At 26.7% G+C, this 14,766-nt stretch overlaps 1 protein-coding gene across 1 annotated transcript; it reads left to right on the forward strand.

Moving 5' to 3' along the window:
* Window positions 1–13,495: 13,495 nt before the first annotated feature.
* LOC117928796 (protein transport protein SEC13 homolog B-like) lies at window positions 13,496–14,458 on the forward strand. Its single transcript, XM_034848810.1, has one exon. It carries the CDS (start codon window positions 13,496–13,498, stop codon window positions 14,399–14,401), a length of 906 nt encoding a protein of 301 aa, XP_034704701.1. The 3' UTR covers window positions 14,402–14,458.
* Window positions 14,459–14,766: the final 308 nt, after the last annotated feature.

The raw sequence follows: 14,766 nt of genomic DNA on the forward strand, positions 1-14,766 counted from the left end.
ATGATTTTTTAATAATAAATGTGTATTATTATAATATCAATAATTTGGAGAACAAAAAAAAAAAAAATTTAATCAAGAGGGTTTAGTAAGATGTTTTAAAAATTAGTTTTTAAAAAAAATAAAAATGAAAAGCTTATTTGGATGAAAGAATTTGTATTGTTTTTAAACATAATGTCTCACTTAATTTTATAAATTTAATATATAATAATATGAAATCAAATTCAAGTTAAGTCTTATTAAAAAATAAAAATTAAATCTACAATTTTTTTAAAATAATTATGAAACAATTTTTTTATTCTAGTGAAACAAAAATTACTATAAAATAAAAATAATCTTAATATTCATTTTTAATATAAGTCAAATAAGTACTTTAATTTTTTTTATTTTTTTACCATGATTTCTTATGCTTGTTTTTAGAAATTGTTTTTAAATTAAAGAACCAAAAATAGTTTTAAAATGTTTTATAAAAATAAGGATATTTGGTAAGTTGTTTTTATAAAAGGATTTTAAAAATAAAAAACAAAAAGTCTTGTTTGTATAAATTGTTTCTTAAAAAACAAATTGGTTTGATTTTGTAAAAACATTTTAAATTCAATTTATATAATATTAATTAATTAAATTTAATTGAGGTCTTATTGAAAATGAAAATAATTTTGTTATTAAAAAGAAATAGTTTTTAGTAAAACATAAACAGTAATATTATAATAAAATCATAAACTATATTTTTAGTAGAAAATATACTATTTTATTATATGTTAGTAATATTATAGAAACAATTTTTCTAGTGTTTTATAAAAATAAAGGTGTTTGGTATGATGTTTTATAAAAATAAAGGTGTTTGGTACGTTGTTTTATAAAAATAAAGGTGTTTGATAAGTTGTTTTTAAAAATAGTTTTCAAAAATAAAAAACAAAAACTTATTTGGATTAGTTGTTTTTAAAAATAATGTTTTTTAGTTTTCTAAAAATATTGTAAATTCAATTTATATAATATAAATTTAATTTAATTCAAAATTTTATTTAAAACGGAAATAGTTTTGTAATTACAAATAAAATAAAAAAATAAATAATTTTTAGTAAAACATGAATAATAATATTACAATAGAATCATAAATTATATTTTTATAAAAAATACTATTTTAGTATAGGTTAGAAACATAAGGATATTAACATTTTCATAAATTTAATTAAAAATGAACAATAATAATTTAAAATAATAATTTTAATAATATTTTATTTAAAATAAATTATGAGTAAAGTTTAACTTTTTTTAGCATGTATATGAGTCAAGTTTTTCATTTCATGCACACATTTAGTGTACATAATATTCTAAAATATTTTGATTTAATTTTTAATTAATTAGATCGGTTTTTTGAGTTCCAAATTATTTTTAAAAATTGTTCAACTCATTAATAAATTTAAAACAAAATATCACTTGATTTGAAGTTCATTTTCACGATGAGAAAATATATGAAAATATAATTATGTGCAAAATAAATCATTTTTAAAAATTATCAAACTTATTAATGAATTTAACACATAAGTCTTGTTTAATTTGGAGCGAGCTTACTTGGTTAAAAAAAAAATAAAGAATAATGATTCTATGTAGAAGAGAAATAATAAAATCATTTTAAACCAAATTTTATTTATTAATTTCTAATATTGATTGGATCATTACTTGAGTTTTAATTTTTCTTAAAAAATTACTAGAGTCATTAATGAATCCAACACATTAATTATTATTTAATTTGGAGTTCATTTGCCTAATGAAAAAAAAAATCATAAAATAAGGATTATATATAAAAAAAAACAATAAAGTCATTCTAAATTAATTTTTGTCCATAAATTTTGTATTAATAGGTTCACAATTTGATTTTAAAATTATTTTTAAAAATTATAAACTCATTAATAATCCAATGCATTGAGTCTTGCTTAATTTCGAGTTTATTTACCTAATAAAAACATTTGCAAATATATATATATATATATATATATATATATATATAAAATAAATTTTAGTCTATAACTTATTAATGATATTGAGTTCCATGACTTTTTAATATTAATTAAATTGGTTTTAAGTTTCAAATTATTTTTAAAAATTAATAAATTTTATATATCAAGTATAGTTTGTTTTAAAATTTATTTGCTTAATGAAAAATTTAAAGAAGTTAAAAAAAAAATTAGAAAATTATATGTAATTTAATGGAAGATCATATTTTAATAGATATTTTAGATCATGAAAAGAGAAAGAAAATGATATCATGTTTAATTTTATTTATTTTTTATGTTTTTTAAAATTTTATATGTTTTTCTTTCATTTTTTTAAACTTGTGAAAATAACTTGGCTATTCCTTTTTACCTACTTCAAATAAAACCATTCTTCTAAAAAATATACTACATGTTCCAAGCATTACAAAAAATATTTTAAGTGTCTCAAAAATTGCTTGTGACAATGATGTGTTTTTTTTTTTTTTAATTTCATATCACTCAATGCTTCATTTTTGCTTCAAAAGAGAATCAAGAATGAACTATATCAACTTCAAGGACCTAACCCTGCTGTTGCAAAAAAAGTTGAAGTCAACCATTTTTATGGAATAAAGAGTATTACTCAAATAAAGAGAGAAATGAACTCCTCTTTGGATCAATTGAATTCATTTTTCAACAATTTACCATAAAATAGTTTCAAGTTGTTTTCAAACCTCAATGTTTCTCAAATAACTGTATTTCTTTGAATGTTCAATCCAAAGACTTAAGTACTTGACATAATAGACTTAGGCACCCTTCTCATCGTGTGCTTCATCAAATGCTCAACAAATGCCATAAATCACATATTAGTAACAAAGCTGCTTGTAAATTTTGTTATACTTGCCAATATGGAGAAGGTCATGAATTGTCTTTTCATTCATCTCTTATAAAGACTAGCAAACCTTTAGAACTTATTCACTCAAATGTGTTAGGGTCATCATCTCTTCTCTTTATTGAAGGATATAGATACCATGTGGCATTTGATGAACAAACATTCATTTTTTTCATCGGATTTTCGATTCTCCTAACTTCTAGTCCTTATCAGAAAATTATGAGTACAACCCAAGCTCCAAGTCTTCTTGTGGTATTACTTCAACTCATACCAAGACCATCTATTGTTAAAAAAGGCAACTTAAATATTGAAGAAACTTCTCCAACTAGTCCTTCCAAAAATCAATTTTCATTTTATATTCCCAATGGAAACTCAAGTGAACCAACTCAATCTCCTACAACTAGTGCTTCCAAAAATTAGTCTACATCTCAGTCAATTCCTCTTTATGACTTACATATAGATTTATTTATTCCTATCTTGAATATACATCCAATGATAACAAAGTCAAAGGTAGGAATATTCAAATTAATGTTATTCACATTTGAAAATACAACAAAACAACTTGAGAGTGAGCCTAATAGTGTTGCAGAAGTATTGAATTCTAACAAGTGGAAAAAGGCTAAGAAAATAGAGACTCAAGCACAAACTCAAAATCAAACTTGGTCCCTAGCAAGGTTTAGAATTTCGGTCAACAAAATATCGAATATCGATGGTCTTCAACATGAAATTTGCAATCAAAAGCTCCATAGAATGAAAAATCACCAAAATGTTGGAAAAAATAAGTGATATATTGATAAAAACCAAAAAAAAAAAAAAAATGGTTAACAAAATGGGTTGTGGAAAGCGTAAAAAAAAAAAATAGTAATTTTTTTTAATATTTATCAATTTTAAAAAAATATTCTTTTGTGTTTTTTTAATTATTTTTTTTCTAATTTATCTTTTATTTTAAATTTATATTGTCCTTTTATATTATTCTTTTATTTTAATTATTTTTCACATTCTTTTCATTAATCCTATTTTAAAAAATTATTATCACTTCACTTTTAAAATTTTAAATGTTTTCATTTTAAAATATTAAAAATAAGTTTATTTAAAAATTGCTAAAATATTAAAAAATTAATGAAGTTATAATATTTTATAAATTAAAACTAATTTGATAAGATAAATCACTAATATAATTTTTAATAATTTATATAAATTAATGTCAATAGCAAAAAGTTGTCATCACAAATTTGTAATAAAATTATAGAAATTAAATCTCAAACAAAATATTTTATACTAATCGATTTATTTTTTATTTAAAATGGAATAAAAATGTTTTAATAAAAGTAGTTTTTAATTTTTAAAATAAATGAATATAAATGCATTAAATAAATTTAAGATAATTTTTTCAAAATTTTTTGATAAATATTATCCTTAACCATAACTATGTTAATTATACTTACAAAATAATTTTAAGATATGTATTCTTATTTATTTTATCATTTATTTTTGAAGTTTTTTCAAACATTTTCATGAATTTTGAATAATTTCTACCACATCGATATTTTCAATATATCCGTAAAATCCAAGTATTGATATATTCACGTTTACCGATATTTCATCCTTGGTCCCTAGTACCTTATCTCCTACACTATAATGTTGTTGGCCACAAATGAGTGTATAAGTTAAAATATAACCCAAATGGCTCAATTCAAAGTCACATGACATAACTTGTAGCAAAGAGATTTCATCAAACACTAGGAGTTGATCTTTTGAAAGCATTTAACTTTGTCATAAAGCTAACTACCATATGCATCATCTTGACTATAACAGTTACAATGGATTGAAAGATTCAACAACTTAATGTTAATAATATGTTTTTAAATGGAAAATTGTAAGAGACTGTTTTCATGTATTCACCTGAAGGATTTGTAAATTTTGAAAAACCCGAATATGTATACAAACAACACAAAGCATTATACAAACTTAGCACCACATGTTTGGTTTGAAAAATTACAAAGTACTCTCTTCAATTGGGGTTTCACAAGCTTGGAAGTTGACACATCCTTGTTCATATATAGTGAGGGTTGTAACTTTTTTTTTAACTTGTGTATGTGGATGATATTCTCAATACTAGGAATAGCCCCAACTTAGTCACAAGACTTATCCACAATCTTAACTTTTCATTTTCACTCAAGGACTTAGGAGATTTGCATTATTTTCTTGGAATTGAGCCATTTCGGGATTTCGCAAAACTTTATCTAACTCGGTCCAAATATTTCCTTGACTTGTTAAAATAAACTAACATGGAACAAGCCAAAAGTTGCCATATGCCAACAAGTATGAGCCTACAACTATCTAGTTTGAGAGCATATAAATTGAACAATGAGAAGTTTTACTACAGTACTATTGGAGCATTACAATATCTCATGATTATAGGCCATAAATTTCTTACATTGTAAACAAGTTAAGTCAGTTTTTACATTGTATACTAATATGCATGGAAACTTGTAAATGGGTTTTGGGATACTTGTGTGGGAGTATTGATCATGGTTTGCACATTCAACTTGCTTTCTAGTTTAGTCTCACTAGCTTCTTAGATGTTGATTGGGCTAGTTGTGTTGATGAGTGAAGATCCACTAGTGGCTTCTATGTTTTTCTTAGTCTTAGCTCATGGAGTTCACATAAACAAAAAGTTATTTCAAAGTCTAGCACCAAGTCTAAATACAAAATATTGGCTCACACAATAGCAGAAGTGACTCGATTACAAGGCTTATTAAAAGAACTACAAGTACCTAGCTCTTCATGTCCTACAATGTGGTGTGATAACATTGGGGTTGCTTATATTGCTGCAAATCCAATTGCACATGCCAACATAAAAACACATCGAAGTAGCTAGATGTCCATTTTGTACATTACAAAGTGTTGCAAAAAGAATTGGACATTCAGTATTTGCCTACAAAATACCAGATAGCTTATGTACTAACAAAACCTTTGTCTATATCTTAATTCAATACCTTCAAGGTCAAGTTCAATGTGAAGGTATCCCCATTTCGCTTGAGGGGGCGTGTTAGATAGAATATTTCAAAAGAACAAAATTAGTTTCATGTTAGTTTTAGAGTTAGTTGGAAAACAAAATCAATTAGTCTTCAATTATTTCTTTGTAAAATCTTCTATATAAAGGAAAACATAGATAGAAGAAAATATAAGGATTTGTTATATTTCTCTCATGCTAAGATTATATCTCCTCTGTCCTGCTCTATTTTGCTCTCCTAACAATATATCTCTCATGTAAACTTCTTAACAGCATTCTTACTCAATAATGGTGTCATCCCATAGAGAAGTAAGAAACAAACTTGTGTAACTTTGTCAACCATGACAGTTGAATTTATTGCAAGGTCTGAGAGTAATCAAGGATGTATTTGAGCCAGTGATAGTCTATAGTAACAATTAAGTTGTGATTACTTATATAAAGCATCTGAAATATCATGGAAAAACTAAGCATATAGATTCCAAGATAATTTTATATGAGATATTATTACATAAAATGAGGTGATCCTGAAATATTTACCTACTTGTGAAATAGTTATTGATCTATTCACAAAATCCATTCAAGAGACATGTTTTTTGTACATGTAAAGTAATTAGGGCTGTGTAGGTTATAATTTATGTTGCTTATATGTCATGAATCATTATTGATTGAATATAAAATACTCTACATATGATAAAATGATATAAGTATTTGTTTTTCATATCATTAAATATGAAATTGGTATTTACACATATATATACTCTTAAATGTATGTTACCAAGTAAAGGTTGACTTTCTCGCACTAGCAATCGCCTGGGTCAATGTGTTTATGAGCTGAGATGAGACACGATATACTAGTGATGATAAATGAGTGAAAAATATACAAAGATGATGAGTGTCACCTTGATTGACTATCAAGATGAGGTCTATAACAAAATGACATTTGATCGAATGTAATCGTCCACAATTACATTTGTCTATTTAAATCGAAATTGAATTCTAGCATAAAAGGTTTAAGGAGAATTATAGATGCAAAACTTGAGCAAGCTGCTAATGTGAAACTCTTAGTTAAGGTTTGTATGGTAGTAGTTTGACATACACTCTCCAAGTGAAGAGAAACCACCATAGGGTGTATTTCATATTACATGTGTTTGAATATGACTGATAAAGAAAGTGAGTGATTAATCACTACATCCTCACTGTATGAAATCCTTAGGGCTTATTGCAATTATAATAGTCCATTATTGTACTCTTTATACTTTTAACTATGTTTTGAAGTGATAAATTAATGTTTCTACTTCAATATGTTTTTGACAAAAATGAAATTTTTTATCCTTATGGGACATATTCGGCAAACGGTTAATTTGAATATAAAATGCATGAGCTCAAAATGAAGACTTTTTAAGTTACATTGACAAAGATGTGTTTACGATCGACCGATTATATTATTTTTATAGCTTATATAATTATAAATACACTTATAATATCATACATATAACATACAACTTTAAGGGATTAAGTGTATACATTAAAAATATAACTAAAAAATTTCAGGGAACAACGAGACATGATTATTATTGTTCACAAATTATTTTTGATATTTTTAAAAATGTTTCTAAAATTTTATTAAATATTATTATTATTATTATTATTATTATTATTTTAAAAACGCTATTTAGACTAAAAACGTTTCTTAGAATCACAATCAGACTCTAAATAATTTTGATTAGAGAGATGATTTTTTGGAATGATTATTCACTAAATATTATTTAAATAATTAATTATATTGTATTTATTAGAAATATATATAAATTACATCAAAAAATCCTTAGGCTCATTTGGCCATGTTTTTTGGAACTTTTTTTCAAAATTGTTTTTAACTTAAAAAAAAAAAACAAATTTTCTAGTGTTTTATAAAAATAAAGGTGTTTGTTACATTGTTTTATAAAAAATAAGGGTGTTTACTAAGTTGTTTTTAAAAATAATCCTTTTTAGTTTTGTAAAAATATTGTAAATTCAATTTATATAATATAAATTAAATTTAATTCAAAATTTTATTAAAAATGGAAATAGATTTGTAATTACAAATAAAGTAAAAAATAAATAATTTTTAATAAAACATGATCAATAATATTATAATAAAATCATACATTATATTTTTATAAAAAATATTATTTTAGTATATGTTAGAAACTTAAGGATATTAATATTTTCATAAATTTCGTTAAAAATGAACAATAATAATTTTTAATAATATTTTATTTAAAATAATATAATGAGTAAAGTTTAACTTTTTTTAACACGTAAATAAATTAAGTTTTTCATTTCATGTACATATTTAGTGTACATAATATTCTAAAATATTTTGATTTAATTTTTAATTAATTAGATCAGTTTTTTCAGTTCCAAATTATTTTTAAAAATTGTTCAACTCGTTAATAAATTTAAAACAAAATATCACTTGATTTGAAGTTCATTTTTATAGTGAGAAAATGTATGAAAATATAATTATGTGCAAAATAAATTATTTTTAAAAATTACCAAACTTATTAATGAATTTAATACGTAAGTCTTGTTTAATTTGGAGCTTGCTTACTTGGTTGCAAAAAATAAAGAATAATGATTCTATATAGAAGAGAAATAATAAAATAATTTTAAACCAAATTTTATTTATTAATTTCTAATATTGATTGGATCATTACTTGAGTTTTAAGTTTTCTTAAAAAATTACTAGAGTCGTTAATAAATCCAACACATTAAGTATTATTTAATTTGAAGTTCATTTGCCTAGTGAAAAAAAAATCATAAAATAAGGATTATATATATATATATATATATATATATATATATATATATATATATATATATAAGAAACAATAAAGTAATTCTAAACTAATTTTTGTCCATAAATTTGGTATTAATAGGTTCACTATTTGATTTTAAAATTGTTTTTAAAAATTATAAACTCATTAACAATCCAATGCATTGAGTCTTACTTAATTTCAAGTTTATTTACCTAACAAAAACATTTGTAAATATATATATATATATATATATAGATATAGATATAGATATAAAATAAATTTTAGTCTATAACTTATTAATGATATTGAGTTCCATGAGTTTTTAGTATTAATTAAATTGGTTTTAAGTTTCAAATTATTTTTAAAAATTAATAAATTTTATATATCTAGTATAGTTTGTTTTAAAATTTATTTGTTTGATGAAAAATTTAAAGAAGTTAAAAAAAAATTAGAAAATTATATGTAATTTAATGGATGATCATATTTTAATAGAGATTTTAGATCATGAAAAGAGAAAGAAAATGATATTGTGAAACCAAGGTTTGGTTAATCTTGATTTTGATGATAACAAAACAAGGTTTAAAACTAATGATCATATTTCAAATGTGATTAGGCAAGATGATTTCCAAAGTGACAATCACAAAAACAAATCAAGCCAAAGGAGAAATCATGAAGAAGAAGACCACCTCAAAGAGAAGAGTTCTTCAAGACCAAAGCTTCATAAGATCTCTTTGTAAGGTTGTTGGTGCACTAGGACTTTTATGCATTTCATTCTTTATTTATGCACCAAAATCATCCAAGAGTAATATTGTTTTAAATATCTTAAAAATTGGATGATTTCATGTTTTCAACTAAAACCTTGTGTTAAATGATTTTCAAACTTGTGTTAAAAGGTTTTAAGTTGAAAAAGGTTGGGTGTTGAGCCAAAAAATGGCTCAACTGGTTCAACTGGTCAACCGGTTGTGCTCGTCCGGTCGAGGACCGGTTGAGGGAGGCCAAACAGTTTCTCTCTCTCCCAGTGGCCTTCTCTTCCCGGTCAAGGTTGAACCTCAACCAGTTGAGGTCCGGTTGAGGCCCAACGGTCACTTTCCCTAACGGCTAGTCAACCGGTCGACCCCTAGCTCAACCAGTCGAACCCCCAACAACTAGTTTGACTTTTTTCTTCTATAAAAAGGCTCCAATCTTCATTGTTTCATAAGCTTAACCTTTCCAAATCATTCTTGATTATATTTGAGCCTTGAAAGAGTGTTTTTTAGTACACCATTGTTTCATAACTTGCATATCTTTAGTGCACCATTCAATCCTAGTTTTTCTTGTATCTTTGAGCCTAAAGTTCTATTACTAGGATTTTGAGAGATCATTATTTGTATATCTTTGTGAGGAATTTTCTCAAGTGTGGGGTATCACTTGAGGGGTTGTTCAAGAGTGGGATATCTCTTGAGAAGTGTAAAGGGTGCTTGGAGCCAAAAGTCCAAGAGGGTGAATTGGAACCATAATCCAATTGTAAAGAGATTGGAAGCTTGGTTAAAACTTCAAGATAGTGGAACTCTCACTCGGTTAGGAGGTTGAGGAGAGTGGACGTAGGTAAAGAAGTGCCAAACTACTATACACTCTCGTGTTTGCACTCTCTCTTCCCTAACTCTTTTAAATTATATGCAATTGTCTTTATTTTGTTTATTATATACTTGTATATAATTGTCTCTTATTTTTGCATAGTTTAAATTTATAAAAAGATACCATCACCCTATTTACACCCCCCCCCCCCCCCCCCCCTCCCCTCCTCTAGGGTGATTACCATAGTTTGGAGTAGCCCTATTTTTCTAACAGATATCATGTTTAATTTTATTTATTTTTTATGTTTTTCTAAATTTTATATGTTTTTCTTTCATTTTTAAAACTTGTGAAAACAACTTTTACTTATTCTTTAAAAATTATTTTTTATTTCACTTTGTTTTTAAAAACTATTTTTAGAGAACAACTGTCAAACAATGTTAGGAACTTTTAAAAATAGATAACTATTTTTGAATGATACAACCAAATAGACACTTATTTTCCATGTAAATAAATATTTAGATTTAAGGAATGATTTTTTTAGAATTATTATTAACTACATATTATTTAAATAAATAATTAAATTATAATTTATAATAAATTATAAGAAAATTAAAACAATCTTTTGTTTTTATTAGAGAGTGGTAGATTTGTTGCATTATGTAACTAGAATCCTAGAAATTAAATACAAAAATCAAATAAAATAAATTAAAATTAAGCCCTTTTGGGAACTATGAGTCTCACTTGGGGCCAAAATCTGAAATAATAAAATAAAAATAAGGGTGATTTGTGGGATTATAATTCTTTTTTGGGGCCAAAGTTATATGATTATTATTTTGTTGGTATTTCTACGAGATCTATCATATGTAAATACAAAAAACAAAAAACAAAACCATTTATTGGTCCTATTTCTTAATCAGAATATTTCAACACATCTTGTGCAAGTGGGAGATGTTGGAGTTGGGTTAGGATGCCCAAATGAACTAACTTGACCTGGCCTAATAAATAAAAATAAATAAAATGAAGGGAACAGTTCTGAGAGTTTAAAACTATCCAAAAATTGTCACTAAAAAAAAACTCTTAGAAAAAAATTATAAAGAACAAAATTTTTCTTTCTAAAATAAAAGTCCTATCTTTAATAATTTCTTGTTCTCTTGAATTTTTTTTCTTCGTGAAAATAAGTAGCAAGACTCTTGTTCTATGAAAAACAAAGTGATTTTCGTATTGGTAGTTTCATTCACAATTTGAAATAAGAAAACAATCAACCTAGATTCTTGGACATTCCAAATGGTTACCCAGAACCTTTTTTTCCTTCATATATATTACCTTTTTCCTTATATATATATATATAGTATAATAAAATATTCTAACATGCCTATATATATTTTTGTAATAGCTTATATAGTTTAGTAATAAACAAAATATGTATTTATTACTTATAAAATAATATTTAATTTGATAATATTTTTATATTTGTAATATTCATATTCCTTTTATATTATGGATTAATCTTGTATAAAATCCTGGCCGATCACCTTGAACAAAGAAGAAACGAGCATAAACCTCTACTATTCTTTACAACCAAGAGCGTGGACTAGGGTCACTGGTGTATTCTCTGTGAGCAATTTTTGTTAATTTCCCTTTATTGAAGCTTTATTTGTTTGTTTGTTTGCTTTGTTTGATTCTTTATGCATTTTTATATTTCTGAAATTGAAACCAACGACATCTTTGGTTAGCAGTCTGAAATTACTTTTCTCTTTGTTGAAAGGAAGAAATCTTCCATTAATTTTTAAATGAAACCCTAGAAAAATATTTCAAAAGATGAACGATAATATAGTTTTTAGAAGCAAAAGGAAGCTGTATGTATGCTTGCTGAAGTTTCTGCCCCAAGTATAATTTAGGAAATATTATTGGAAAACCCGGAATTATGTAACAGTTGTGGACTTCGTGGGGATCATTCAAAAAGGGTTTTGCTTGAAATTTCTGGGTTTGAGGTTTTATAGGAAGTAGGATAGGTATAGCATCTTTCTGTGGCTAATGTTACGTGAATTCTTCAGTAGGATACTAATAGCTGTTTAAAACTTACAATACAATACAACCCATTATGCCCACATTATTCCATTTATATACAATGAATCCACAAATAAAATCCCCAGTGAGAGTAGTATTTACAAATTATACTACTATTCCAAATCAAATTCAGTTCTGCAAAAACAAACACAGCTCTATTCTAGATTCTCCTAATTTTGATAATGTTACGCCCTTTTTGTGATTTGTCTCTTTTGGATGATTTTGGGCAATCGTCTAAACGCTTAATTTTTACAGTTTTTTCTAAAGAAATCAATTTCTTTCCAACCAAATTTATACTTTTTTTTTATTAGTCCAACCAAATTTATGCTTTGAAGTATTGAGTAAAGTCAAATGGGTATTGAGTCAAGTTTAATGGTGTATGCTGTTGTCATTAACGAATAACCATAATCATTTGCCAGATTAGTTTGTTGGTGCAACTAATTTATTGGTGCACAAGAGTCAATACTTAGCATGCAGGCCAGTGTTAAGAATCTAGGATTTTCAAGCACATGCGAATGTCTTAACAAATTTTTTTTCTCTTATAGTATGTGGTGGTGGTAGATAGAAATTTTTCGTAATGGCTCTTGTTTACAATTTATTTAGTGTATAATTTGTTTATATCTGTGTAGTATCTGCATATTTTATTTACTTGTCAAAAAAAAAAAAAAAAAGAGAAAAAAGAAAAAACTAAGTGCATGTTTGGATGCATTTATTTAGTTGTTTATTTTTTTAAAAAAATGTGAATTCTCATATAAAATGTAGGAATTCTTATACAAAAACTAAGTAGAGACCTTCTGTAGTTGAGAACACTAAAAAAAATTTAAATTTAAGGAAGTAAAGTCACTTCCTTAAATTTTTAAAATTTTGAAAAGAATTTTCAAGAATACAAGATAAAGTTTTGTTTTTTGTATGAGAGTTCTTATATCTTGTATGGAAGTTTCCATTTTTAAAAATAAAAAATAGGAAGCATATCCAAATCCCACCTAAATTGTTCTTTTGAGCTTTGCTTTTACTAAGTTAGTTGTTGGTTTTTAAATACTTTGGAAGTTAAATCAACCCGTTTCCAATCAATTGGTAATGGTATTTTTTGTTCTCAACCTACAAAACTTAGGAGTTCAAGAGAAGGAACCCAAGAAGCTGAGCTGAAGGTAGTTGAGAAGGTGAATTATAGTGATAACTAAAAGGGATATCAGGGAAGATGCCTTCACAGAAGATCAAAACAGGTCACCAGGACACAGTCCATGATGTTGCCATGGATTACTACGGAAAGAGAGTGGCCACAGCTTCATCTGATAGCACCATTAAGATAATTGGTGTTAGCAATAATGCTTCACAACACCTTGCTACTTTGACTGGCCATCAAGGCCCTGTTTGGCAGGTTGCTTGGGCACACCCCAAGTTTGGATCAATCCTTGCTTCTTGTTCCTGTGATGGCCGTGTGATAATCTGGAAGGAAGGAAATCAAAATGAGTGGACACAAGCTCATGTTTTCAGTGATCATAAATCATCTGTCAACTCCATTGCTTGGGCACCTCATGAACTTGGCCTCTGCTTGGCTTGTGGGTCCTCTGATGGGAATATCTCTGTCTTCACTGCTAGGTCTGATGGCGCTTGGGACACCACAAAGATAGATCAAGCTCACCCTGTTGGAGTAACCTCAGTTTCATGGGCCCCATCAATGGCTCCTGGTGCTCTGGTTGGATCTGGTCTGCTGGATCCTGTTCAGAAGCTGGTTTCTGGTGGCTGTGATAATACTGTGAAGGTGTGGAAGCTATACAACGGGAATTGGAAGATGGACTGTTTCCCTGCTCTTCAGATGCATACAGATTGGGTAAGGGATGTGGCTTGGGCACCCAACTTGGGGCTTCCAAAGTCCACAATTGCAAGTGCTTCACAGGATGGAACAGTTGTAATATGGACTGTGGCCAAGGAAGGTGATCAATGGGAGGGTAAAGTTTTGAAGGATTTCAAGACCCCAGTTTGGAGGGTCTCATGGTCGCTGACTGGAAACCTATTGGCTGTGGCTGATGGAAACAATAATGTGACATTATGGAAAGAAGCAGTTGATGGTGAGTGGCAACAGGTTACTACAGTGGACCCATAGATTCCAGGTTTCTTTGTTTTTTGTTCTTTTAGTTCCAACTCATGTCATTTAGCCTGATGAAGAACTGATATTCTACAACCAGATAAAACCTCCTGTTTATATAACTTGTGATATTCCCGGTAACGACTTCCACTAGAGTTCCTAATCGAGAGATGACAAGGAAATTGTTGGAAGCAACCCCATCAATCCATCGTGATATTCCCCATAACGATTTCTACTTGAGAGTTCCTACGTCGAAGGGAATTTTTTTAATTTTTAAAAATGTAGAGAGGAATCATTCTACATTCAACTAGAGTGAAGTAAATTTAGTAGAAGTGTTTTTTAGGAAAATAACATGTTTGTCTGAAAAGATACTATAAGTGATT

Source organism: Vitis riparia, chromosome 13 (genome assembly GCF_004353265.1).
Source record: "Vitis riparia cultivar Riparia Gloire de Montpellier isolate 1030 chromosome 13, EGFV_Vit.rip_1.0, whole genome shotgun sequence".
Lineage (NCBI taxonomy): Eukaryota > Viridiplantae > Streptophyta > Magnoliopsida > Vitales > Vitaceae > Vitis > Vitis riparia.